General features: G+C 51.6%; 2 protein-coding genes across 4 annotated transcripts in view; one reads left to right on the forward strand and one right to left on the reverse strand.

The window, feature by feature from the left end:
• Positions 1 to 18,982, forward strand: part of SPATA22 (spermatogenesis associated 22) — a 65,440-nt gene extending 46,458 nt beyond the window's left edge. Inside the window, exons 11-12 of one of the 3 annotated variants that reach the window (XR_005814036.1) lie at positions 17,203 to 17,324; positions 18,967 to 18,982. The gene's annotated coding sequence lies outside the window, so the exon portion shown is untranslated. Of the gene's footprint in view, positions 1 to 2,473; positions 4,189 to 17,202; positions 17,325 to 17,809; positions 18,531 to 18,966 lie in introns of those variants that run through there. The other 2 variants (XR_005814034.1, XR_005814035.1) reach the window with 2 other exon arrangements.
• Positions 1 to 25,472, reverse strand: part of TMEM211 (transmembrane protein 211) — a 61,297-nt gene extending 35,825 nt beyond the window's left edge. Inside the window, exons 1-2 of the mRNA XM_040532840.1 lie at positions 25,171 to 25,472; positions 14,135 to 14,273 (exon numbers count right to left, since the gene is read on the reverse strand). Coding sequence (XP_040388774.1) covers positions 14,135 to 14,273; positions 25,171 to 25,458 — 427 coding nt within the window. The 5' untranslated portion in view covers positions 25,459 to 25,472. The remainder of the gene's footprint in view (positions 1 to 14,134; positions 14,274 to 25,170) is intronic.
• Between the last annotated feature and the right edge of the window lie 1,076 nt (positions 25,473 to 26,548).

Raw genomic sequence — 26,548 nt, forward strand, 5'->3', positions numbered from 1 at the left:
AAGCAGCAAGATCTAAAAATAAAAAAAATAAAAATTTCATAGCAAGAGCAGCAGAGCCTGCACTAGCAACGCAGGGATGTGTGCGCCAATTTCCCCACCATACGCTGACTTTACCTTTACTGTCAGTCTAAATTCTGCCAATTATTAAATTATCCAACTTGCAGCAGGAACACAGTTAGATGTGATCCAAATGGTGTCACTACAATTATGGTAATTATCTGAAAACAAGCCAATTACTTCCCTCCTTCATGCCAGTTGGTACCAAGATAGCAGCTGTTCGAGGCAAATTTGTTATCACATTATTGTACATTTGTTAAAGGTTGAGGTTATAGATTCTAGCCTTCTTTTAAATATTAAAAATGCTATAAAGTCATGGAGTGTATAACTTATTAGGATTTTTTTTAAATGTCAGAGAGAGAGAAATTTCTTTTACATGCCAAGAGAAGTGGTGGGAAAGTAATTTACTAATGACTTGTGGATGGAAATGTGTACTTTGCAATCAGCATACAACTGAGCTATACATTAACCTGTGTCATCTTGTTACCTCTACCTGTGTAAAATGAACCAAAACCAGAAGTTTTCTAGGGATCTTTTATACTTCTCCTTCAGTTTTAGCATTCAGGACCATTCAATACATTGGGAGGTGTCCTGCAGGGTCAGCCCCACCACTGGGTTTGTTTTCAGCAGCTTGTTCAGCTTCTCAAGTGCTCATTTAATCTTGTGACACTCGCTTATGGAGAGTGCATGCAAAGCATGGCTCAGCTTCACCCGCAGCCCTGGGAGCTTTGTGCTGCTCCTGGGGCCAGCAGCTCTGCCTCTGGGCAAAGCGAGTTGGGACAGTGCCGGGCAGAGTCACGGGAAACTCTTTGCCCACATGAAGAGGCTCCTGAAGAGTCAAGTTATCAAGGCATCCTGTACTTTTAAATCTGTTCCTAGTAAGGACAGCCTTGCTTATGTTACTGAGCGTGTCACAACATACAAAACCCAGCACTTGCAGGTAGTGTCAGAGGTGCCAACAAAGCACCCTCAGACCACGGATCAGCATGACCTCTTGTTTTGCACAGACCCTCCTTGTAGAAACCCGAGCCTTTCATCTCATGTTTGCTAGCATATCCTCCCCTGAGCAGACCTTATTTTTTTCTTTCTTGTGGTGTTTTGAAACCTTTGGCTTTGATGTGCGCAAAACACTCCTTTCAATAAATGTCAAGAGCAGATTAAAGAAAATTAAGCAGCAGAAATAAAAGATACTACTACTTTTCAGCTGGAAACAGCATTTTCATGACAACTGAATGAATCAGCTATGAAAAATGTTTCCCTCTGTGCTTAAGGTACATACCAGTAGGATCTGTTTAGATCTGTGGGCTTAATGTACACCTTCATGCATCTGTAATTCCCTGTAGCTCATGTGCAGCTACACAGTCAAGGCACAGGGCAGAGCTTGGTTCCTGGGAGCAGGTTAGTAGCATTAACCTGCTGCTTTGCTTGAAATAATTAGTCTTGCTCGCAGATGACCTTCACAGCAAGCGCTAAAGGCTGACAGATTTGGGTTACACTGGAGCAACAGAGAAGCGTGTGTCAGAGTGCTCCTCCTGGAGAAAACCCTGCTGCTCACTCCACCGCCAGCCCCTGGGAGCTGTAGCTGGGCATTGTGGCACCTGCCTTCCTGCAGCAAAGGGGGTTCCTCACCTCCCGTGGGACACGGGAGCCAGACACAACCACTGGGCTCCACCGTGCCCCTGGACATCCCTGAGACGTTCGTGCTGTTCTTAACTGACACCATCATCTTTCCATTTTCCTTTCCCAGAACATCCCCTCTGCTGCGAGAGTGACATGTCAGGACTCTCTCATTTCTGCATTTTGGGTCGTTCCTGCTAACTTGGCAACATGTGAAATACAGCCTCGCATGGGAGAGCATAGATAAGCTATTCCTTACCAATCACCACTTGATTCTCCCTTATTATCATTTAACATTTAGTTACTGCCTTTGTCCTTTTGCTTCATGTGAAGCCAATTCCATATTTGTTACCCATTAAAACTGCCCAGTTCATATTTCCCCCTGTTAAGCAGCAATGAGACATTCAGCCACAAGGATTACATTTGATTGAGTGTTTAAAAAAAATCAAAAAAAAAACAAATCCAGGCAGTTTCCTGCCCAATTGCAGCATTAGCTATGAGTGTGTAAACAGGTTTCTGCTTATCAGTCCCGCTGCTATCTTCTGCACACAAACTGCTCAGCCCCACGAAATCCAATTTCCAAGAGGTTAGGGGAGGGAACTGTTTGCAGAAACACAGCAATACAAATCTCTAAAGCCACAGTCCTCATTATGCTGACGTCAAAGGGAGAAATGCTGCTTGACTCCTTCTGGCACCCAAAGGTGACATTTACTTTTGTGACTTTGGAATCAGCCCAGCTTTGTCATGGGATCGTTTCCTCATAATTTTCCTCGCAGTCATCACCTTCTGTATCCCCCAGAACAGCCTGGAAACTCGCCTTAGCAATGCCAGTCACACATCGGCAGGAGACACAGGAACACCGGCTGCTGCCTCCCATGGGGTACCCAGTGCTGGGCATGGAAGGAGAGGACAAGCTCCCACATTCAAGGCATGTTTTGAGCATTTGCACAGGACCTGTTGGTGGACAGATGCTGCAGCTCTGTCCTGGAGGAGCTGAGCCCTCTGACACTTGGGAGGAAGGAACGCAGCACCAGGGTCACTCTGGCTGGACCCTCTGACCTGGCTGCCACAGGCGACAGTGGGAGGGATACAGGCCACCGCCAATTGGCAGCATCCAGCAGCAGCAGCGCTGCGAGATGCAAAAGGCAAACATGCCTCAGCCCCAACACAGGCACGAGCTCTTTGTTTATTTCCAAATTGAGCGATCAGGCAGCAGGCAGCCCGCCTCCGCGCTGACTCTCCTGCAAAGGGCCGTTGCCCGGAAGTTCACTGCATCACTAAAAATGCAAACTGTAAGCTGATTAGCTATTCATAGATACTCTTTCTTGATTAGCTCACCATTAATATTTCAATGTCAGAACTGGATGCACAGTGCCTCCCAGCTCTCTTCCTTCCTGCTTAATTAATTTTGACCATCACCAACAACGGTTTCCGACAGATAGCAGAAATTAAAGTGGGCTGTTCCGTGACTTTGCTTGCTGTAAACAGCTATTTGCAATTCCTTTTCATACATCACCCACCTGCAACAAAGAGATCACAGCAGCAGAAAATGAGTCTCCCTCATAAGGGCTTCAGAGCTCCAAAAGAACATTTGCTTATTCAATAAAAATAATCAAAAAGACAATGTGGTAGGCGCAACTCAACAACAAGATTTGCATCTCACCTGGTAGTCAGCTGGCTGTTAAGCCATTAAAAAAAAAAAAAAAAAAAGAGAGTTGTTAATTTGGCTGTAAAAAGACAGGGCCTTTGATTTAGGGGAGCTCATAAAAGCTGTAGTATGCCCCAGCTGTGAGAGGATGTGATAATCGCTGCAACCCCAGCAGTGGTATGAGCAGGTTGCCTCGTAAAATGCAGACTGCACGGCTGCGGCTGCCTAACACACACCGCTGTCCACAGCTGATAACACAACAAGCTGCTAATAGTTGGATTGATTTTATTGACACACTCAAGATGTGCCTACCTGGAACCACAGCAGCACTCAGCTTGGGTTTACAGAAAGACAATTTTTGCCTCCCTTTGTTGCTACTTGAGCTGTATGCCACTGCTGCAAAACAAGTATTTTGCTACTGGACACACTGCACATCTCCATCCACTGCTGCAAACTATCCTGCCCCATCCTCCAGCCTCTCTCTTCTTAGGGAATGCACCATGATGGTGGCCCAAAGCAAGTGGTAATATAGGAGCAGCACGTTGCAGCCATGCTCGGCTCCATCCCCTCTACACAGCAGTAACTCAGGCTGTTAAATGCCTGGCCAGAGCTCGCCATCTGCTTCCAGTCTTCTAGGAATACCGCTGCGTAATTCAATCAAAAAGGAGAAGGTCCTTGTTTCACTGAATCGTAAGTCACTCTTCAAGTAATTATATTTTTACACCCCTATCAGGAGGCAACAGGGGCTGTTCATTTTATGGGCTTCAGCAGCCAGGGCTGTGCCTCCGCCAAGGTCATGGCTGGGAGAAGAACACAATTTAACATTTTCTCAGCTACCAGTAAGGGCCAGCTCCTGCTAGTGTCTCCTGTGCAGCCCCTGGGCCAGCTGCAGTTCCCAAACCCCTGCTCAAGAGTACTCTTCTTGCAGAGCGTAGCAAATGCTCTGGTTGGGAACAGAAGAGCTGACCAGCATGGTCAGTCCTCCCCTCCCTGATGGCTACTCAGAGCCTGGCTCTCCAGTTAGAACTTTCAGAGTGGCAGGTGAAAATCAAAGACAGAACAAGGCCAAACCATCAGCATGAGGCTGATCCTCAGTGGCATAAATGTGCCAGTCCTGCCCCTCCAGGGCAATGCACAGAGCGGTTTCTGCAGCACAGTGATGGCTGCCTAACTAGGAGCAAAATCCTGCTTATCCCAGCATCTGGAGGAAATGCAGGGTTGCATCCCTTGTGTGCTGCCATAGAAAGGTCAGATGAGATTAGTTCAGTGGAAAAGCCTGCCAACTTGCTCCATCTAAAGTGCCTGGGATGCAGGCCTCAAAAAAATCAAGGAGTCTTTAAAAGATCAAAAGCAGTAACCTCGCTGGAGCTTTCTGCTGCTCTTTGTGGTAATTTTCCTACTACAGACACTTCCGCTATCCTACAGTTTGTGCCCTCTCCACAGACAACCTTCCTTTAGCACCGCTGCCCTTTCTTGGGTCAGTTCTCCACCTGCTCTCTCACTGCCCCAGATGTTCAATATTTAAGCAGATTTATTCCCTTGACTTTGAAAAGGGCTTCACCATGTTTCCATCTGTGTTTACACTCCTTGCAGGGTAAATTTCTCCTCCTAGCAGATCTGTTCCTTACCAGTAAGGAAATACAACTCAGCATAGACTCAGACTAGAAAGCAGAGCAAAACATTTCTGAACAGTGCTCACTTGGGAGCTGTGCTACGTGCCCACACGTGGATGGAGACCTCTGCCAGACCAAACTGCATTATCAGACTGTGCAAAAAGGAAGCTGCAACTGGCCCAGAGCCACCACTCACACATCCGCTCTCAGGGCTGGCTTCCCAGCTCACCCAGATCATAGAGCAGTTACTTGGGATGCTGAAGCCAAGCATTCATCCAGAGCAAGCGAAGCAGGACTGAAACATCTTGTGTCCCACCGAAGGGTCTGAGCCACGCAGCCGGGGCTGTGCTGTGCAGGTCAGACAGGGCTGTAGCTACCAGAAAGTTTGTCAGATCTTCCTGGCACCTTTCTCAGAGAAATCCTATCTCTGTGCTTGCCTTCTCTTAAAGCAGGACTGGCTGATGCATTAACACAGCCAATTCTAACTGCCTAGGCAATTTGCAACACAAAGGACAGTGAGCAGCTGCAGCCCAGATTTATCACCTTGCTCACCAAGTCCAGCCAACGCTTCTCTGCTGTGCACCAAGAGTGCAAGGTCTAGTAATGACTTCCCAGGCAGATCTACAGATGGCATGAGCTTCATCTAATCTCAAGAAAACAAATTTCAAGGCATTTGGGGGCTTCAACCTAATCTGATATCAACTTTCATGTTTGGGGCAGCATGTTGCTGCTGGTAAATGAGTGTACATGCTGCTGTCACAGCTATATGCTGCTCCTCTCTGTGCACTGACAGCTCCCTGTCCCCATGTTCAGATGCCTGTTAAATTACAGCCAGGATCTCACCAGACATATATGTCTGACACCAAGGCTAGAGACTGTCTTCCATGCTGCTACTATCAGTTTAGCACATCATACTAAAAGGCCAAGAACTTCCAACACTGACAGAAAGGGAGGGCTGGATGTTTAGGTTGACAATGCCCCCCTAAAGTGCAAGCATCCTTCTACTGAGCAAACTGAACTGGAAACTGCCCATGACAGTCCCCAGCTCCCTGTTATCATCAGAGAGAATGGGGACTTTTTTTTTTTTCCCCAGCTTTACACTATACATTCAGTCGAGATGGATGAGTCAGTAAAGATGATGCGACTTCTACACAATTGCTTCAGGATGCATGAAATTCAGCTAGGAGCTCCATTTGCACAGTGAGGGACATTTGCACATTCAGGTGGCCCTGAGGTGGTTTGCAAGGGTCTGTGTCCATCTTCCCAGCAACAACAGATACAAATGTGAGCCAAGCCAGAGGAAAAAAGGGAAAAGTCAACCCCTTTATGAAAAGAAACATCAGCCAAAACACCTAATCACATAGCAGGGAGATAAGATGTGCTCCTTCTCAACACTGTGGGCATGCAAAAGGTGGGCTGTGCAGACAGTAATGACAGCTGTTAAATGATAGATGCTCCAAAGCTTTGCAGGATCTGGTTTATCACATCCCAGTTGTGCTACCAGCAACCTGCACTTGCAGAGGAAGGACCCTTCCAGGAACAGCCAACAAGCACAGCTAATGTCCATGAAATGTAAACCATAATCAAAGCCATCTCTTCCCAGAAACTCATGCGATGAGCCTGCTTGGGAAGGCATGGCTTGGAGAGCTCCCTGAGCATCACTGGTACCTTGAAAATATCAGAATTCTGAGAGCAAACGGCTGAATGGAGAGGCACAGGCAAAGGGAAGCAAACTCCCTTGGAAAATGAAGCGTGAATTTTCCTGTCTGAAATAAGGGGCCTGGCACAGTGCTGGGCTCCTTGGGGTTGGCTGGTATTTCCTCGGGGGAAGCAGCTTGGGAGCCCCAGGGGAGCTGGTTATTTGTTGTTCCCATTTATTACAAAGCACTGTTATTATTTACAAACCATACATTTTATGTATAGTTACTGCATTCATGTGCAATAACTAGTCTAAACTCAAATCCCTAGGAGAACTGCTGAAAGAGAAGCAATTCTACCACGTATTAATAACCCTAGGATTTCCCCAGGTTTAAGGGAATAGAAAATATGTCTCATACAAGTGAACTTGTTCTTTCTTACAGTATAAAACTGCTCTTTTCCAATGATAGCAATGAAAGGATATTGCTTCTGTCACTGATGCCACTGGAAATGTATTGCCCCTCTCTAAGAAACCAATGAAAGGATATGGCTGGTTTATTCTTTAAATGAGGCTACTGAGAAATATGCTGCTCCCGGCACTAGCCCAGGCACACTGCTACCGCTGTGTCCCCAGCCCGAAGGCACCACGTGAGCATCTTGGCGCCAAATGGCAAAACTGTTTGTGGAGAAAACCAAACCAGAGTTTGAGATCTAAGCAGAGGAAAGAAACTGTCCAAATGTCGGATGGAAGTGAATCCCTAGCTTCCCTCGCTGAGGACGGAGTAGGGCTCAGCTGCTCTGTAGCACAGCCAGGATCTGGCCCCTTCTCCTTCAGCAGCTCTACACCTTGTATGAAATGTGTTTAAATCTTGGGGGGGAAGACGAGCCCACACTTAACCTGTGGCCGGGAGCCTGGCCATTAGGAAAGCTGCCAGACACTCTCCCTTTTACTGCTAAGTTTAATGGCCTGGCTCTGTGCTGAAGATTTTAGGTTTTGAAAGCAAAATCACAGAGCGGCTCTCAAACCAACACTATCTGCCACTCAACTGTATACACCAAAGTGAGCATGGAGAAATTTCTCCTGCAGCACAAGTGAAAATGTTCTCCAGTGAAAGACTGAACGTAAGTCAATGTCTGTGGTCCCACTTTCATTGCTCATCGGTCTGAGGATCTGGCAAGATCATTTTGCTGTCCCACAACATCCTCCTGGTTGGCAACAGCTGGAAGTTAGCCAGTTAAAAAAATAAATAAATTGTTCTTTTTGACAAGGAAGTTCATCACATTCTTAAAAATGCAGAGATTGGTGGAACAACATCATCTGGCCTATGGTGCTGGTGCCCAGTATCCCCAGAGGGCTCAGTGTTATCCCTGCTGCAGGACATGCCAGCCGCCGGCCCAGGATGGTGGGGACGTGAGTGAGATGGCGGCACAGATGTGGGACCTCACCCTGGGCAAACAAGGCAAGTTCATGGGCTTTATAGCCTGCTTGTACTGAGCTGAATTCCAGAGCGACTTGGCAAAAAATGCAGCAAATCAGAGGGCTGCATCAGCAAAACATGAGAAGGTGTAAGTCAGGCGTGAGCAATGCCGGCGCCGGAGCGGAGCAAAGCGTGGGCTGCGCTGCCGCGGAGGCTCCTCTCCAGCGCCCCAGTGGCAGTGCTTGGCGCAGTGGCATGGGTGCCTGCCCACAGATATTTATTGGTTGTGTCAGGAATTAGTGAGAGTTCACTGGCTGAATAATAATGTGCCACAGGCAGTTTTTTGACGTTGTTAATGTAATTAAAGAAAGCAGGGGGAAAAAGCCTTGCACAGGGAAGGAACCGGAGCTTTTGATGTTGTTGCTTACTGTCACTATCGCAAGGACAAAATGTGAAATGTGGAAGGGAGAAAGTAAAGCTGGCAATGGGGACCTGTGCAGTGACAAGGACCATGCAATTACTTCCAGCTGTGATGGGAGCACTGCTCTTTCCAACAAAAGACAAGGGAGAAGCAGAAGAGGTGCCCTTGGAACACAGGAGCTGGGTTCACGTGTGAAGCTGCTGCTTTTTACTTGCTTGCCTAAACACCTTGCAACAAGGCTGAACTCTGCTTTATTTTTGGTGCTTCTCCTCTTGCTTAGCCAAATCTTGCAGTTCTGGGGAACTCTTTTATGGATGGCTGGAAACGGCTTTATGACACCAGTTTTTAAATGGTGCCCTGGTGGTCAGACCCAGCCAGCCAGCAAGGTCATCTCATTAGGTCTTGGCAAGACACTACTGCTTCAAGGAGAGGGGTTGCCAGGGCTCTGTGGTAAAAGCCAAGATGCTCTTTTTATGTCAGGGATAGGGGACTGATAAAGACATTTTGGGTGACTTTAAATCAAATCAGTGCCTGGACAGCAGGGTGCTGCTCCCCTCTGCCACTGCTGCCAAAAAAAAAATAATCAGGAAACTATTTGCATTGGCTCTGGCTTGGGCTGCATGGAAGGAGGATGGGAAAGGCTGTATGGTCTTGGACCTTTCTCTTTTTGGACATTTTTAGCCCTGAGCATTTTAACATTGGTCACAGCTTTGGTTGCCCAGACCCAACCTGACAACTGCCTTGGACAGTTGTTTGCTCCATTTATGTCTCCTCAAAGAGGTGCTGCGGGGGCCATGCCGTGACACTGCTTGCGCTCTGGGACTGGTGGGCACATCCCCTCCATCCAGTGGCCCGCTCATCACAGACCCCATCAGGCAGTGCTCCAAAACCACCTTGGGTGGTAGCGATGGCAGCAGGAAAGGGGGGACCTTCACGGTGTTTTTAAGCAATTAGCAGGCAGCCATGACCCCCCTATTTGCTGCCACCCTGGAGATGCTAGGAAGGTTGAAGTACCCTGGCAGCTTGGCCATACGCTCTCTTGGTACTATTTTTATGTAACTTACTAATTACACATTACCTATATGTCACCAGGCTGATCAATACTAGTCTGAGAAATCAATAGGGACGTGGAGGACAGTGCTGTTTGCCATTCAGAGCCTGCACAAGCTGCGAAAATCAGGGCACCATCGATCCCAAAGGTGGGCTGAGACACAGGGAGGGCCAGGCTGCATGATGGGGGCAGCGAGCTCACACTGCCTTCCTAAATAACTCTGTGACACCGCTGCCAGGCCAGCCTCCTGGCCAGGGACCTGCCGTCTCCGTGCTGCCTCCTAGCACACACCTGCACCCTGATGCTGGGGCAAAACTCCTGCCCATCCCACAGCACGCCTGGGTGCTGCCACAGCCTGTTTGGTCCTGGTTGCTTTGCAGCCCTTGGGACGCAATGCATTTAAAAGATTCACTCTGATTGGAAAATGAATGATTCTTCCTTTTTCTGTGTTCTTACCCGATGATCAGTGTCTTAAGTAATCAGAGGCTACTTCCAAAAGCACAAGGTCTCCTGCATTTTGCTTTGCTGCTTGACTAACCAAAAGCAAGCTGTGGCTACGTCTCTAATGCCACTGGGTTATTTGTGCCAGCCAGAGGGACTTCAGCTGCAAAATGCGATCAAATTTTGTAGGAGGAAGCTCTCAGGACTACCATGAAACTTAGGATTAAAATGAGGTTAAGTAAGGGAATTGCATAACTGGGGGCTTTTGCCTGTCTTACTGGAGTCTTAGGACTGTTCTGATTCTGTCATAGCGATGCTGGGAAATGGCTCTTTGAAACTAAAAGAACCTTAGAAAGGCGCAGGCAGGTCAGGATCATTTGCCCTCAGCACTTGGCTTGTCTTGAGCAGTTAGTTGATGGTGGCAGGATTAGACAGAGAGCAGCGTGGGGTGAAAGCAAAACTCTCCCCAAAGGCTTCCCTCGTGCTCAGCCGTGCCTGTGCCCTCGCCAAGGTGCAAAGCTCTGCAGCCTCCTCCTGCCACGCGGGGCCAGCACGTCTGGGAGAGGCTGGGGGGAGCAGAGGGGGCAGCCAGTTACCAACTGCTGATGGATCGGCAAAGCAGGAGCCCTTTGCCTGAGAAGCGTATGATGGAAAGCTTCCAAAAAGCAACAATCCTGGCTTTTATCAAGGCTTTTAGGGGAGCAGAAGGAGCTCTGGGTAGAGGCTGCTGGTCCCTGCTGCCCACTTTTGAAGACCTGTTGCTTTTCCTAAGCAGCAGATGCAATCCGCTTTGGTGCCAGAGCACATCTGCCAGCAGCTTAATCCGGCAACAGGCCTGTAATCCTTCCCTTAGTCTCCCAAGCCCCCAAAGCAGAAAACTGCCCAGATTTGCTGTTTGATGGGGTTTACTCAGCCTTGGTTGCGATCCCTGTTTCCACTGGCAGATGAACATCATCCGCAGGAGCAAGTTCCCTGGGGGATTTTCCCCTAGCAGTGATGTAAGGACACTACCCCGTGGTTTGCACCACTCTGCAGCTCAAGGACCTCAGGTTTCAGCACTGCCGAGGGGCTGTGTTCGGCAGAGCAAAACCTGCTTGCGGTGGGGATAGAAACATAAAAACACTGCCAATCTGCAGCGGCATATGGCTCTAATCTTCTCCCCCAATGTGGCAATGTAGCTGGGGATTGTGTGGGCTGTCATGGCTCTGAGTGGGGCCCAGGGGCTCCCTGGGGCATCACCGATGGGTGCCATGGGTGAAGCTGGTGCCTGACACACTGCGATCACCCCACGCTCCTTCCAGCAGCTTTGCCACTGGCAATCACATGAAAACCGGTCTGAGAGCTTTGCAGAGGTAACCCGAAATGTCCAGCTGTGAGCCCCAGGCCCCCTGGCACAGCACCTGGAAGCCACTGGAGAGGCTGTGCAGCCACAGCCAGCCTGGAGAACATCCCTGGCCCTTCCCTTACAGCCCCCTGTTAGGAGACATTTCCCCCTGGAATTAACTCCCGATTTACAAATACTAGCAAAGAGGCTTTTGCTGAAAAAGGACCGTAGCAGGATTTCAGCTGTGCAGCCATTTGCATGCCCTGTCCCTCTCCACCTTCAGCAATGGGCTGCAGCTGGGCCCTGCTGCCCAATATATAAATGGGGCCAGTTAGGCTGTGTCCCCCCCCACCCCAGGAGTGCTGTGATGTGGGCTGCTGAGGAGGCACTACAGCAGAAAGGTAATTTAAAGGTAATTTTAGTGAGATGGCACTGTGCTTGGAGAGTGAGCCATATCTCTAATCTCTGAGAGGCAGTTTTGCCTTTCTTGTAGGGTGTGAGAGCTGAGCAAATATTCGTCCTCTATTGCTCTGCTGTTCGTTTACTCTCGTTAGGGATCATCCTCTTGTCATTTGTGTGGATATGTGTGTTTTTTTTCTATAGAGTGGGTGCCAGGCATCAGGAATCATGTGTTCAACGTATGCTGGCAATTAGCCCAACTCTGAACCCTGATGACATGTCTGTGTCTGCAATTAGTGCTCTGTTCTATCTGCACGAATTTTCTATCTTCCTTCCACCTGGGGCTGGAAAAGGCATGACTTGGTTCTCTAAAAATAGCAGGAAAATGTTAAAGACGCAGCCTGAGCCTCCCTGCCACTTGCTGTGGGCTGCTCCCAGGACTGGGCCTCATTCGGTTTGGTCTCTGTACCTGGGTTATGTGAGTGTGGCTCAGGGTGCTGGTCTGATGTGGTGCAGGGGCTGTTCCTGGATCTGCCCATGCCGCTGCTCATGCACTTTATGGCAGGTTTTGTGCTCCTGGCTGAATGCACCTGGCCCTTTACTAGAAAATGTGGTGGCCTGGCTCAGTGTTTGGTAGTATAGAGCTCATGCCTGTGGTACTCTGCCAAATTCCCTGAGTTGTTGTTGTGGCATGGGAAAACAGCAGCAAAGTTCTGATTTCAGGGGGGAGAAGTCAGGGCAGACAGAGGGATGACACCTGTGGGACCTGCTGCGCTGCAGGGAAACCTGGGGTTGGGAGAAATGTGGCCCCGTCCTCCATCCTACTGCTATGCTGGCATCTCGTGGTGGTCTGACAGGGCTTTACCCCAGCAGAGCTGGCACTGCAACAGGGACAGAGCTGACCCCACCAGCAGGCTGCTCTCCCAAAACTCATGGGCTTGCTCTGCTTACCCTCTCTTCCACATAAATTCATCTGTCTTCCCCCAAACCTGCTTTTTCTCTCTGAGATAATGTAATTTTGAGGAGGAGCTTCTCTTGCTGTCACCCAGCTGCTGGCTGGGCTGCAGCTGATCTCTAATGAAGAGCTTCCTCCTGGAGAGGGGGGGAGAACAGGGAGAGAAATTACAAGGGAGAGGGGGGCAGCATTTCTGAATCCAAATACATTAAACCACTTAATTCTGTTGACTCAGGGCTGCCTTGCTCTGAATAGGAATTAATCTACAGTGAACCAAAATTAAAAAGTGCAATACAAAATGCTTAGCAAGGCACCACCAGGGTTTAAAGCAGCGCATTAGCTTGCTCAAATGTACACAGTAAATTTTCATTTGTCAATAATGCTTAAAGCCTACAGTTTATTTACAGCCTGTTCAATATTACCAAGCCCCCTCAGATTTGTATTTATCTAACACAGTCGGTTTCCTTTCCAGGGATGCTTCCTCATCCCTCACTTTACACCCACTTGTGCCTCTCATTGCAGAGCCAGATGTGGCACCCCGCTGGGCAAAGGTGATGCAGGGTGACCCCTTTCCATCCCGCTTTGTTCCCACATGGAGACCCCTCTGAGCCAGGTCCCAGGTGACCCGCGCCGTGTCCTGGTTGGGGCTGAGACCCCTCTGTCCTGTACTCAGAGGACCCACCCTGGCCACACCACCAGCTGATGCACGGAGGTGATGGGAACCCCCAAACTGTGGCCTCCAAGGGACGCGTTGGTCACCAGCGATGGGACAGGGGCACGAGCAGCTGGCTCTGCCTGTGGCTGAGCTCCAGCAGCCGTCGCTGTCAGGCCGGGCCCCTCCATCTGTCCCCAGATTGGCTCCCGTGGGATGAGTCGCAGCGAGGAAAGCGCCTAACAGGATTTCCCCCAAAAGCTGCTTGAATGCTGGCAGGCTGATAACGAAGCCTGGCTGGCCCCGAGGATTTCTCCAAGGAAAGAAGTTTATTCTTGGGCACAGACACGAGGGGGTGCTTTAAAGCCCCTGCTGCAGCTCATGGCTGGTGCTGCGCTGGGGCGTTCGGGCTGCTCAGTGCAGTGCTTCAGAACCCAAGACACAGCTCCCTGCAGGGCCAACAGGCTTGGGGTGGGTTTTGTGCCCTGCAGGGAGCACAGCACGGGGACAGCCCTTCCCCTCCACGCTAGTGCTTCTCCAAGGCAGACACATAAAAGAATGCAATGGAAATGTAATCTAATAGGGCATCAGGTAGGGTGCCTGGAGAGGCCAGCGGGAAATGTGGGCTAGGAAAGGTGACATCCAGTCCTGGGTATAAAGCATATGGAAGAAAATGCCTCCAGAGGCTTAACCTCAAAGGTGGCCTGTTTTATAAGCACAAATACAGAAGGCAATTGCTGTTCTCTCTGTTCTCTTTTGTCCCAGCATTGGTTAGGGTTTGCCAAAGCCTCTTGCTGCTGGGAGCCAGGATGCTGTGGGCTACACAGACCTGGGTAGCTGAGCAGTACCCCAGGGAAACCCTGTCCTTCCACCCCAAAGAGCCAAGTCCCCGTCACTTGCCTGCTGCTGTCTGCATGTAGCCAGCCAGGGTGCACACTCGCCTCTCGCAGGCTCCGCTGGGCAGCAGGACGGCGACGATGGCCAGCAGCGAGCTGAGGGCCAGCAGGACACAGCCACCTGCGCACAGCACGGCGCTCGTCTGGAAGGACACAGGGCAGTCAGTGAGGCAGTGTCCCCTGCCACCCCCTTGAAACCTCCCCACGAATTCCCCCTCTCCCTCCTTGGAGTGAGGAGCAGGGCCCCGCACGGGTGCCTTCTCCCACTTCTTCCTCTTTCTGCTGTTTAAATTCACCATTGAATCTAGAGCCCACGGTTCACCCGTCACCTGGTCCCGGGGGTTATTAGTATTCGGGCAATGGTGATAATAGCAAATGTATTACATGCATGAAGGGCTACGTCATTAATACAAGTGCCATTAGATGCCTGCAATGCGTGTCAGTGCCTCCACTGAGAGTTGAAACACATCTCATGACGGCACCTGCCCCTGCAAGCCCAGCAATTAGAAGGTATTTTGCCAGTGCTCCGCAGTGGGGAGCCCACTGCTGCAAAGGTTTAATTGCAGCTGGCTCCCACCAAAACACCGGGCTGCTCCCTGGTCTTTGATTTAGCCTCTTCAGCAACAAAACTCAGTCATTTGAGGCTGGAATTCAACTCCAGCCCATGCTGTGTGATGATGCTTTGGGGTGCTGGTGGCTCCAGGAGCGCCCAGTGGCAGCATTTTCTGGATAGGTGAAGGGGAGGCCAGCACAGCCTGCAGCCTGGCTCAGCCACTGCCCAGCTGGTGTGGAAGCAGTTTTGCTATTTAATATTCTGGCCATAACACACAACTTGCATCAGCATCTAAAACTGAGAAGAGCATTAATTTACAGCAAAACCAGCTCACCCGTGCGTATGGGTGCCTGCTAGCTGCACTGCTGCAGTTTCTGTCCCCGTTACAGGTGGCATTTCCATCTCTGCCCAGGGGATGGTGCTGGCAGCGGCGGGGACGCGTGCCAGCCCGGCCAGCAGCATGGTGTGGCTGGGTGGGGAGGTACCACGATGGGTGCTTCCTCCTCCAGCACCCAGCTCCTGGCACTGTTCAAACAGTGCGAGGGCACCTCAGTCCCGGCATTGCTGCAGGCACATCAAGTCCTGTTATTTCATAGCATTTTATGGCAAATTCCATGAAATGTTTCTGGCTTTGGTGAGTCACCCAGCAGTAACATCCGTGCCTTGGCTCCGTAGCGCAGTGCTCCTGTAAGACGGGTCTTGTCCCAGTTTTCCTAACAAGACTCATTTTCATAACCCATGTGGGAGCCACAAGGAGCTCAGGTCCACCTCCACCCGCTCATATCCAGCCCTCTCACCCTGCTGAGATGTTCTGGTTAGAAATGCAGTTTTCCTTTTTTTTACTCTTCCCCCAACAGTCAAGCTTTCGGGCAACCATGGTTACTATAGAAACAAACCCAATAAACATTTCCATTTGGTGCCCCTCACCAAAGAGGTTATAAATCAGGAGTATAACCTATTAAATGTGTGTTGTGCTGCAGGAACCACAGGCGGGCTGGGGGGGGTGAGGAGGAATTGGGTTTCCCCTCTGATGGCTATGGTGGGTCCAAACAGCAAAGAAAATCTCCCTGTCCCCCTGTGACTAGCGGTGCTGCCCCACAGGTCTGATGCTGCCCTGCCTCTACCTGTGTTACTTCCCACTGAGCTGTTTTTTTAGCACCTGAGCCATCCTTGAGGTGCTGGGGCAGCAGAGCCACTGCCTGCCAGGCCAAACCAGGAGCTGCCACCGCTCCACACAGGGACACGCAGGCGCTGGCGAGGATGCTGCTGGGCGCCACCCTGGCACCCCAGTGCGAGCGCTTCCCCCAGTGCTGTGCAGTGATTAAAAATCAGCATTTAATTTATGGGCTATTTTTACACTACACAAGCAATGCAAATGCTGTCCCGGCAATACATTAATTCCTGACATGCAATGGAAAAGGCACGGCAGTGCAAGCAGCCGCCAAAAGAAATGGAGAGGGTGCTTAGTCAGGGACTGTGGAATCTGCTCCTCTCTGCTGCCTCTCAAGACACTGAGACACCAGAGACAAGTGCTGCCTCAGGACAGGGGACAGCCTGCTGGTGACCAGCCCCTGGCCCCATTGTAGCCCCTGAAGGACCCAGAGAGCGGCAGCATGGCAAAGAAATGTGTACCCATTAAAAAAAAATACTCTAGCTGGCGTCTGAATTTCACCTTCCACCCAGCAACATGCAAAACCATCCTCCTTTGCAGGAACCATTAATTATTTAGAGCAATGAATTTTTCAGCAGAAAGGGGTCTTGTGAAGCAGGCCTGCTCCTCTCCCGTGTGAAGCATACTGTTTTTAATGATCAAGGTTCATCATAATTATGTTGGCGCAACTCCCCTAAAAACTTGCAGCTCCTGCTGGAAGCAACCTTATAGCTGCTCAGGCTGCTAATCCCCGTGGAAAGGTGCAAAGGGACAAAGTATTTTTCAGGCCACAGCGCCAGGAGAAAAGGCACAAATAGGATCAGTGCAGGTGAGTCTTGTACTGAAAGAAGAGCCAGACTGGTTCAGATCCTGACATTGGGGTTTGCACAGGCAAGAATGTGAGTCCTGGTGCTGGCAGCACCCTGGTGCACACAGTGGTGGCCAAAACATCCAACCAATCCCTTTGCCAGAGGATCTGAGGTCATGCTCTGAATAGAACTTCAGTGGGCAGGAGGAGTAGGTAAACAGTGAGCTTTGGACGGAGGCACAGGATGCTGAGCTGCCGAGTGACCTTGGGGCAGGGTGGGTAACAGCTGAGTGGTTTTGCCATGGGGCACAAGTGACAGCAGTGGCGCTGCTGGCCCTGAAATGGGTGGCAAAAGGTGCAGGCACAGGGTGTTTCAGTGCAGATGGCAAGAGACCCCACTGCAAGCTGCTGGTCTTAGTCTGGCTCCCACATTATCCTGGTATGCAATATACACAGCTGCTTAAACACAAGGTGCAAACTTCTTTCCCTAGCATGTTGGCATTACCTCCCAAAGCCCTGGATACACTCCTGTAAAACAGATTTTTTTTGTTTTCTTTACAGGAACTTGTCTGGAAATTAAACACAAACGCTCCTGCCCTGTACTGGAATTGCACCTGCAGATCAACAGCCTCTTCCGAAGGAAAATAACAAGCCCTAAGTTTGAAAAAGTTCATGGAACAAAGGTACGAAATAGTGGCAGCTATAAAGCCTCTCCTGCCAGCTGCACTGCACCTCCCTCTCTTCTCTCTGTTTGTGCCTGCTGCATCTTGAGCGGAAAGGAGAGGATGCAGGAAACAGGATGCAAAGGCTGAAAACCAGAAATAGATGGGGGGGGAAACAATCACGATACATCAGGCCCAGCTCAGGCGGGGGCAGGAAAAAGCCCATTCATCACACAGAAGGCACAGCTCCCACTGCAAAACTGGCCGTGGAGAAGCAGGACCTCGTGCCCTGTGGCTGCTGCTGCCCGGGCTGTGAACAATCCTGCCTCTGCCGTGCCGGGAGACATAAAACCGTGTCACATTTTCTGCTCCCACTCCTGGAGAGATTAATTGTTTATCCCCAAACAAATTAATAGTCCCCTGGTGGGACTGTAAATTTGTCTTTATGTAGCGTAGTAAATTCCGATTAACAACAATCCCCTACCCATTATTTTAATATTTTACAGGTCTGACACGCACCATAGCTATGCCATTCACTAAGCAATAAATCTGCTGAAGACACCATTCCATTCACGAAAAAAATCAAAATTAAAACATCACACAACGACCACCCTGGGGAGAATCACTTAATGTCCCTAATGAAAAGTTTAAAAAACAGTTAACTCATCCTTTGAATCCAGCATCCATGATCTTTGTTGCTTAAAATGAAAAGAGCAAAGGGAGAAAAAAAAATCCAGTGAGCTGGTGCTGGGAAGTGGTACTTGGCGATTGGCTCAATGGAGATAAACCATTTTGTCCCTTGCATTGGGATCTTTCCTGCAGAGATGGAAGTTGAGCAGAGCTCCCACAATCACGTCCTGCATGCTGGGTCACACCACGCCACCCATTAGTTTATTAATGCAATTTATTAATTGCAGCTTGACCACCCTGAGAGCTGCCATCCCAGATGGGCCCCGTGGTACACAGAGCAGCAGGCTGAAGACAAGGTTACGGATTGCTTGGGTGTTTCAGCCCTGCTGAAATTCTCAAGCATCTTTGCAAATGGGCAGAAAGTAAATACACTAAATAATTAGGAAATAAAGCCAGGTGCTAACTGACAAAAGGAAAAGAGTGAAGGTCAGAGCCCGTTTGGCTTTCTGGGGTTATCTGTTGAGGCAGAAAAGGTCTGAGAAAACCCTGAATGAGCCGGGGGAACACTGGCTTGAAAAGCAATAGCAAGTAAAAGGGGGCAAAATTTATCAAACCCTTCTCTTTTTTTCCATGCAGTCCCTTCCCATCTGAGCTCTGTGTGATTAAATATTCATGTGCAGAAGATGTTTTGGGGTCAAACTGGGTAGCGCTGTGCCTAGGGAGGCAGAAACCAAATGGACACTGGGGTTTTAACCTTGTTAAAATGAATCAGCGCTGGGCAGAGGTGCTGGCTGGGAGTGCAGGGTCTGGGGCTTGCAGCAGCACTGGCAAGAACACAGGAGGCTGCACTGGGAGCTGATACTGGGAAGTGGCTCCAGATGTTGGCAGCTGGGCTCATCCCTGCTGCGGGGCCTGAGATGCCCCTGGCTGGGCTCCGGGTGGAGGAGGAACCATCACCACCAGCTGTTGGAGGGTGAAGGAAGAGGGCTGGGGAGGATTGGCTGCAAATACTCAGACTGGTGTCTATCTGCAGGGCAGCAGCAAAGCTGTCTTCTCTCCAACCCAGTGCCCAAGGGGTCTGTGCACACACCTGCACCATGCAAGAGTTGCAGCCGCCGGCACCATGCGGCCACAAGGTCTTCCCAAAAATTTCCGTGAGTTTTGCATTGAACCATATAATCACTGCTTTTCATCCAGACCCCACTAGGTGAGGCCGCCCTGCTCCTGAAATAGTAGCGCCTTTTCCTTGGGCAAGGGCACAGGAGGGAATCTTGGTAGAAAACCACGAATATCCACCTGGGTGCAAGAGAGAGGCATCTGTCTTTGCAGGAGACGCTGCGTGCAGAGGGGTGGGTGGATCAAGGCTCGCAGCTTGTTCGTATTTCCCACACACAAGTCACAGAAACAAACATCCGCCATCTGGTCGGCATTATAGCAGCGGCCGGGAAGAGGATCCCACACGTCCTCATCTTCTCCTCCCCAGCAATTACCTTCCTTTCGGCACCATCTGAGAGCTTTCACCTTCCTGTTTGATATTCCATCCCCATCCTGTTCCCATGCAGATGCTGTTCCCTGCTAAGCAGCACTGGGAAGTGCCAGGTGTCATCTGATGGGGACATGGGAGTAGGTGCAACCTCCCAAACCAGCCCTGCAGTAACGTGGAGCCCCAGGCAGGACGCTGATGGGGGTGGCTGATGTCTAAGAGTGCCCTGAGCTGGGGTGCTTTTGGCTGGGACGTGTGTGCTGGGGCACAAGGATACAGAGGAGGCAACGAGTCTCCAGTCTTCTTTTCTTCCCATTTGAATGAAGGTTTTGGTCAATGAGGACCTGTCAGCACCACAGCATGCACAGGGGGTGCTCCTCACCAGCTCAGATTTAGCTGCTCATACACAAAATTCAGCAAAAATCCTGTAGCCACAGCTCAGCCAGTCCTGGCCTTTCGGGTAACTTTCCCACCTTCAAGCTAATCGGTGTTTTCAACATGAACGCCAGAAAGGTTAATGCCCAAACTGATTGAAGGGAAAAAAGAAAAAAAAGCATCATTTTAATTAGGGAGAAAATAGATAATACGCCTGATGAATTATGGCTGTCTTTCTTCCAGTGCCATTGCATCTGGGGACGCTGGAAAGCACCTCTTAATGGCACTGCTTTATCTAAGAGGATGATGGATAGTGGTTAAAATAAAAAAAAGGGGGAGAAGTAAGACATTAGCACATCAATGGTGTGCCTGTGACCTCCATCAAGGGATGCGAACCAACTTAATGAAATTTTAATTAGGCAGCAAGCAGTGCACTGTCGCCGGGTACCAGATCAGACCTTCTCACCCGCACTCAGTCATTATTCTTCCTCGGGATAAGCCCTTTTCTGGCATTGATGACAAAGCCAGGCTCATCGTCCGGGGCTGTGGAGCTCCCCTCAGGTCTCCCAGCTCTCCCATCTGCTTCTCCCTACAAAGCCACCAGCGGAACTTGCAGCCTCAAGGGGGATGGAGGGAACTTCGTGCCACCAAAATGTCCCTGCCATGTCCCCACCAACTTGCACCCGACTCTGCTCTGGGTCCCACAAAGGAGAAGAGCAACATTCAGCCCAAAATGTGCCCAGAGCACACAGGTGAAGGCCCTGCCCTTCAGGGCAGGGTTCAGGGCTCCCTGTTTTTGTTTGTCCAGAGCATTTTGGGGAAAGTGACTCAGCACGAGCTAGTTATCACCGTCATGAGTGGCCGCTTCTCAGCTAAGCCCTGCCTGCTGCCCAGCCACAACCAGCGACGTTGCAGCTAATACCCACCTCTCCGTGCCTTTGTGTAAGTAAAGCAGCTTCTGCCTCCTTTTGAGACTGGAGCAGTTAGAAATAATCCCTAGAGCAGGCTGCATGTATTTTCAGTCAACTTGACCTTCCATGGCCCACCCATGAGTTCTGGTCTCAGCAGCTGGGGAGGCATTTCAGCCCTGCTTACTGGTGAGCGGCTCCCTGGCTGGTAAGTCCTAGCTATCATCTGCTACTCGGGCATTGAAGCGTGGAGCCAAAGTCACAGGTTTCCCCAGCACTGGGTATTTTCTGTTATATTAATATGGGTCAAAAAGCTCTGGGTGGCTAACAAAAGGAGATAAAGTCTACTGCAAAGTAACACACATGAAGAGGAAGATGGTGATTTCAAGACTTGCTGAGCGCTTATGCTTTTTGCCAAGGCTGTGTAAATGCAATTAAAAATCAACTATCTGATAGAGTAGGCCAGGAAGAATCTGTTCTCTTGGGAAGGTCTTTGATGAGGAGCTGAAAGTTGATTTCCTGATAACCCCAAATTAACATGTCGGCCTCATACATGGCCCTCGGAGGAACAGCAGGCTCTGCCCAGGAATGGCAACCCAGGTACGCCCAAGATGCTCAGCTCCTCCTTGTGCCAGAGCCTGTGCTAACAGAGGAGCAATGCATTTTCTAAAATCCTTTCTTTCCCATGTAGAGGGGCACTCCACATGCTTTTTCACTGGGAATGGAGCTACTGCACAGCTCTGCAAATCTGACCCCTATGAACAAACCTAAGATCACACTGGGAACCCAGTGGCTGAACTGAACAAGAAACTGACAATGAAACCACAATAAACTGGCAGTGGAGGTGTATGAAACCTTTCAGCATCTTCTAATACAAGGGTAAGCAGGTGTACTATGCCTTTTCACTAGGCTTCACTGAATCTTTTCAAGCCCTGCTATGGACAGCAACCCGGGACAGACCCACCCAGGTACCTCATGGGGCTGTGCAAAACCTTCACCCTCATCCTAGGTGGGTTATTTTGTGCTGTGCTCCAGCAGGGCACTCACTGGCTTCATAAGCAAATGGTCAATGTGTTTTCAACCTGAATATCATGGGCTGATCAGCTCCTGTTATTTTAGATTATGTGCTTGGCAAAGCCTGAAAATAATTGGAGACTATCTGAAAAATAAAAATAGTAATTTGAAATGAAGCAGCACTAGCTTCCGAAGTGCAGCACTGACATACGAACCCATGAGCCAAATGCTCCCACTGAAAGAGAAAATAAATTAGCTCAGCATAAAGCACTATTTTGCATGCTCTCATACGCAGACAGGGATCTGGCACCAAAAAAAGAAACGGTGAGATGCAATGAAGCAGCTCAGAGCTCCAAAGCTTGCCTGTTTTTCCCATCTCTAGCAGTTGGGCTCCCAAGAACAATCTTGTTTCCCCGTGGCGCCTGCACCCCTCAGGATGCCCTGGCAGCTCCAGGTCCTCCCATGACAGATCCTCCTTGCCATCAGTTGTCTGTGTAAGGGCCTCGCTCATAAATCAGCATTGGCCCCTGGGCAGTGTCACCGTCCTCTCTCCTCACCTGGCAGCCACCAGCCCCTGCCCAGTTTCCATCTGCCCCTGAAGGGTCTCATCCTGTGTGAGCTGCCTGAGTGTCGGCCACATCACCGGGTACCAGTGATGCTGAGCACAGTGCAAAACCCGAGCAGCCTGAGTACCGAGAGGGTTAAATTAAAGGTACCCATGATATTAGAAAGCTGCAAAGTAATTACGAAAGGAAGCAGAAAAAAGCCAGCAACTCTAAGCAGACATGAAGGCCCTCTTAAGAGAAAAAAGGCGTGTTAATTAACCTCTAGACATGATTCAAAGAATCATTTGTAGCATGATTAACATAATCCCCCAAGTGCAAACACAAAACTGGCATTAACGATCATTCTCCAGGCTGAATGCTCCCCTCCCCTTCATCGAATCAGCACATTTGAGCAGGGGGTGATTTGACACATGGTAACCGTGCACATTTCAGGGAACAAAAAGAATCTCGTCCCCAAGGATTGGACATCCTGGCTGTGGCTGCTCCCACCCCTGTGCTCTGCAGGTGGGCGTCCACCCCAGGTGTGCTCTCAGCATCCTCCCCGGGTGTGCCACCAGCTCCACACTAGAAGAGCTCCTGAGCCCTGTGTCAGCTTTTGCTTGCTTCACTCCCCACAGCCACAGCTTCAAACCCTTCATCAAAAGGCTGGTGGCTGCTATCAAAAGCTCTTAGATTCTCCTCCACGTTAGGATCTTGGCTTTCATTTAAAGGAGCCGCCCACAAGATTCCTTGAAAGATTGGAAATGAATGTCACATGTTCTGAAAGCAAAGAAAAAAGAACCATGGTTTCCCCAGTTCATGACCTCCCCCATCTCTCCAAAAAGGAGAATCTCCTGCTTGAACTCAGGCAGGGCTCACAGTGCTCAGCTCCCCCGTGCTGAGCACCGACTCGTGCAGGTGCAGGAGGCTGCGCAGGCAAGGGAGCCAAAGCTGTCGCCTGCCTTAGCAAAGCTGCCACGAGTGCTTCATTACGTCGTACACCATCAAATAACCATCACAACAGGTATTCGCATCCTTGCCATGGCAGAAAGCTGGTAGGGGAGCACTTTTCCCTGAAACAGACTGCACTGTTTGTTGTTCGTCAATTATTTGGGTGGTATTAATTAAGGTGACAAAGATGTGTCACCAAAATCCCCTGTAAACCCCACACAATACCGTGACATTGTTCATCCTAACCACAGCCCAACCTCGGGAGCTCAGAGGCTTTGCTTTACATGATATTCTGGATCTAAAGGCTTTTCAGAGGCTATTAGATGGCTGAGGCTGTAGCTGAAGCTTGTTCAAATGAGTCACTGCTGAGCTTCATTCTTATCTTGAAAGTTTGTTATTGCTTGGAAGTGTTTATCTGAATTACATTTGCAAAAACATCTGAACAAAGGCCAACTTATGGAAACGACAGCATTTTTGCATGTTTTTATATAAATAGGAAGGATTTTAAGCAGCCGGTTCTTTTCTTTGCAATTCACAATATTTGTCTTTAATGACAGTTTTAAGGACCGTGACAGGATTTAAGCAATCGCACGCAGACCTGGCATCCTTGGAGAGCGAGCAGCGCAGCTCCACAACAGGCTGAGAAATCCAACTACTGACACCCATTGTGCTGGGTGCAGCCACGACCTCGCTGGGATTTAGCCCCCATATTGGGATTTCTGCAGCATAGCAACCTGGAGCAAATCAGAGCTCGTGTGTTTTGGGCAGCAGCAGCAGCAAAATCATAAAAGCTCAGGGTAAGAAGCTAAAAGTAAAAGAAAAAAAAAAAAAAAGGAGAGGAGAGGAGGAAGAAGGGGCAAGGGCAAGCGGCCAGCAGGCGCCAGGTCCGGGCTTTGTGTGCTGCGTGGTTCTGGTGCACACCCACCAGGGACAGGCGGCCTTTGTCACACCAGGACACCGCAGCAACCCTGGGCCCTGGGGCTGGTGAGGGCAAGCAGGGAGGCCTTGGCCTCCTTCTCCCAAAACCTGGCAAGGGCATCACCTGGAGCTGGCCAGGCGGGGAATGGCAGCAGTCCCTGCGTCCAGGCTCAGTCTCTGGAGCCGCGTGTCCCAGAGGCAGCAGTTTTGGCCACCTCCCTGTTCCCTTTACACTTAGCAAACTCAGCTGGCACGCGATGCTCAAAGCCCCGCTGGGGAGCACCAAACCTGACCTGTCTGACCCCCGACTCCATCCCGCACGTTATGCAGCAGCTCGCCCGGGCAGGTCAGGAAGGTTTGGGGTCAAGGCAGCAAGGCACAGCCGGGAGCCCCGAAGGGGCAGGCAGCAGGGTCAGACCTGTGGCACCGCTGGGGCCACGGCCAGGATGGGCAGCACAGCAGCACTCGGGCTGCACTGCCTGCCACACCTGCACGAAGGCACCCGGGAGGTTTCCATGCAGCATGCCAAGCACAACCAGGAACCCCCCGGGGGGAAGCAGCACCACGGGGTCCAAGGGACACCTGGGAGGTGCTGGGGGGGTGCTCAGGGGCAGGACTGGGTGGATGCAGGGGATGGATGGGATGCTCGAGAGCAGCATTGGGGGATGCAGGGGATGCTCGGGGGAAGCATGAGGGATGTCGGGGATGCTCAGGGCAGGACAGAGATGCTGGGGCGGGTCTGGGGGACAGGGTGAGGGGATGCTGGGCAGCCTGGATCCAAACGGGGGATAACAGGGGGAGCTTAGGGAGGCGAGGAGAAGGGCAGAGAAATACCGGAGAGCATGGGGCAGGTCCTCGGGGATGCAGGAGGGATGATGGAGGGGATGCCGGAGAGCCCGGGACTGGGTTGAGGGATGCCGGGGAGGTGCTGGGGGGTTGCCGGAGGGCCCGGGGAGGGACGGGGGGATGCCGGCGAGGTGACGGGGGAACACCGGGGAGGCCGGGGGAGGTCGCGGGGGGCGCGGCGGGCCGGAGGCGCTCACCTGCCAGGAGCCGGAGGGGATGTCTCCGAAGCCGCCGGGACCGGCGGAGCCGTGGCAGCCGCGGGGCGGCCCGGCGCAGCGCCACAACAAGCCGAAGCCGGCGGCGGCTCGGCCGGGCGGCAGCAGCCAGGCCGGGGAGAGGAAGGCGGCGGCGCAGGCGGCCAAGAGGCCGGCGGAGAGCAGCGCCCAGAAGCAGCCGACGCCGCTGCACATGGTGCGCCGGCGGGGCAGGGAGCCCGCGCCCCGCGCCGCCCCCGCCACCGGCACCGCCACCGGCACCGACAGCATCGGCGGCGCCGCAGCGCGGCCGCGCAGCCGCCGCGGCCGGGCGCGGGGCCGGCAGCGCTGCCCGCGCCCCTTGCGCGCTCCTTGCGCGCTCCTTGCGCGCTGCCTGCGCGCCGCCCCCCCCCCCCCCTTCCTCCGCGGGGCGCGGCTGAGGCCGGGCGGGGTGGGGCGGGGGAGCCCCGCGGGGGCAGGGGGGCAGCGGGGCCCCCCCACCTGCACGCACGTTTTGGGGGCTCCCCGCCCGGCCGGCTGTGGCCGCAGGGAGCTGCTCGGCGGCGGGCGGCAGCGGGGGGGGTCTCACCCCAAACACGCACACGGGGGGGGCGGCGGAGAGCGGCACCCCAAAGCGCTGTGGTTTGGAGCTGGGCGGGGGTTCCCCGGGCAGGGGTTCCCCGCTCTGCCGCCCTGCACGGCTCGGGGGGTCAGCACCGCCCGCACCGGGCGGGCACCCGGAGCGCGGCGGCTGGGGGAGAGGCGCCCCGGGTGCCGCCGGTGTCCGCCTCTGGACACCTCTTAGTGAGAGTCCGATCGCTCGACCGATGTTAATTTTACCCTTTAATCGTCTAGGTTTAGGTTTCCCCATCGAGTTGGAAACGCCGCCTGAAGAGCGACGCAGAACGTTTGCCCGGGAATTTGGGCTTATTTAAACGGAAAAGCTGCGCCGCCCGGCGCCGCCGAGCTTTTCTAGCGGTCGCTCGGAAACTTGGTGGGTCAGCCAGGTCTTGTTCCTGCTCTGCCCCGGTCGCTGTGCAGCGCCAAGCGACGGGCTTGTGCCCGTGTCCTGCTGATGTCGCTGCCTTTTACCGGCCCCAGCAGCTCGGCTCTCTCCCAGCGGTGCCCACGGCCCCAAACGCCAGCACGGGGAGGCAGAGCCTGTATAAATACGGCACCAAATTATTTATCCTGCCTCAGGTGGGCTTCAGGCAGTTATTGCCCATACGGCTGAAACAGAGGTAAGGGTGTTTGGGCATATTTTTTTTTAATGAAAAAAAAGAAAAAGGAGCTTTCCCTGCCGGTCTGGGTTCGGCGCTCCGGCGGCAGTCGCAGCCCGGGACTTCGCTGGGGGCAGCGAGCGGGGCGCAGCAGGCGGGGG

This window comes from Cygnus olor, chromosome 20, assembly GCF_009769625.2.
Source record: "Cygnus olor isolate bCygOlo1 chromosome 20, bCygOlo1.pri.v2, whole genome shotgun sequence".
Classification (NCBI taxonomy): Eukaryota; Metazoa; Chordata; class Aves; order Anseriformes; family Anatidae; genus Cygnus; species Cygnus olor.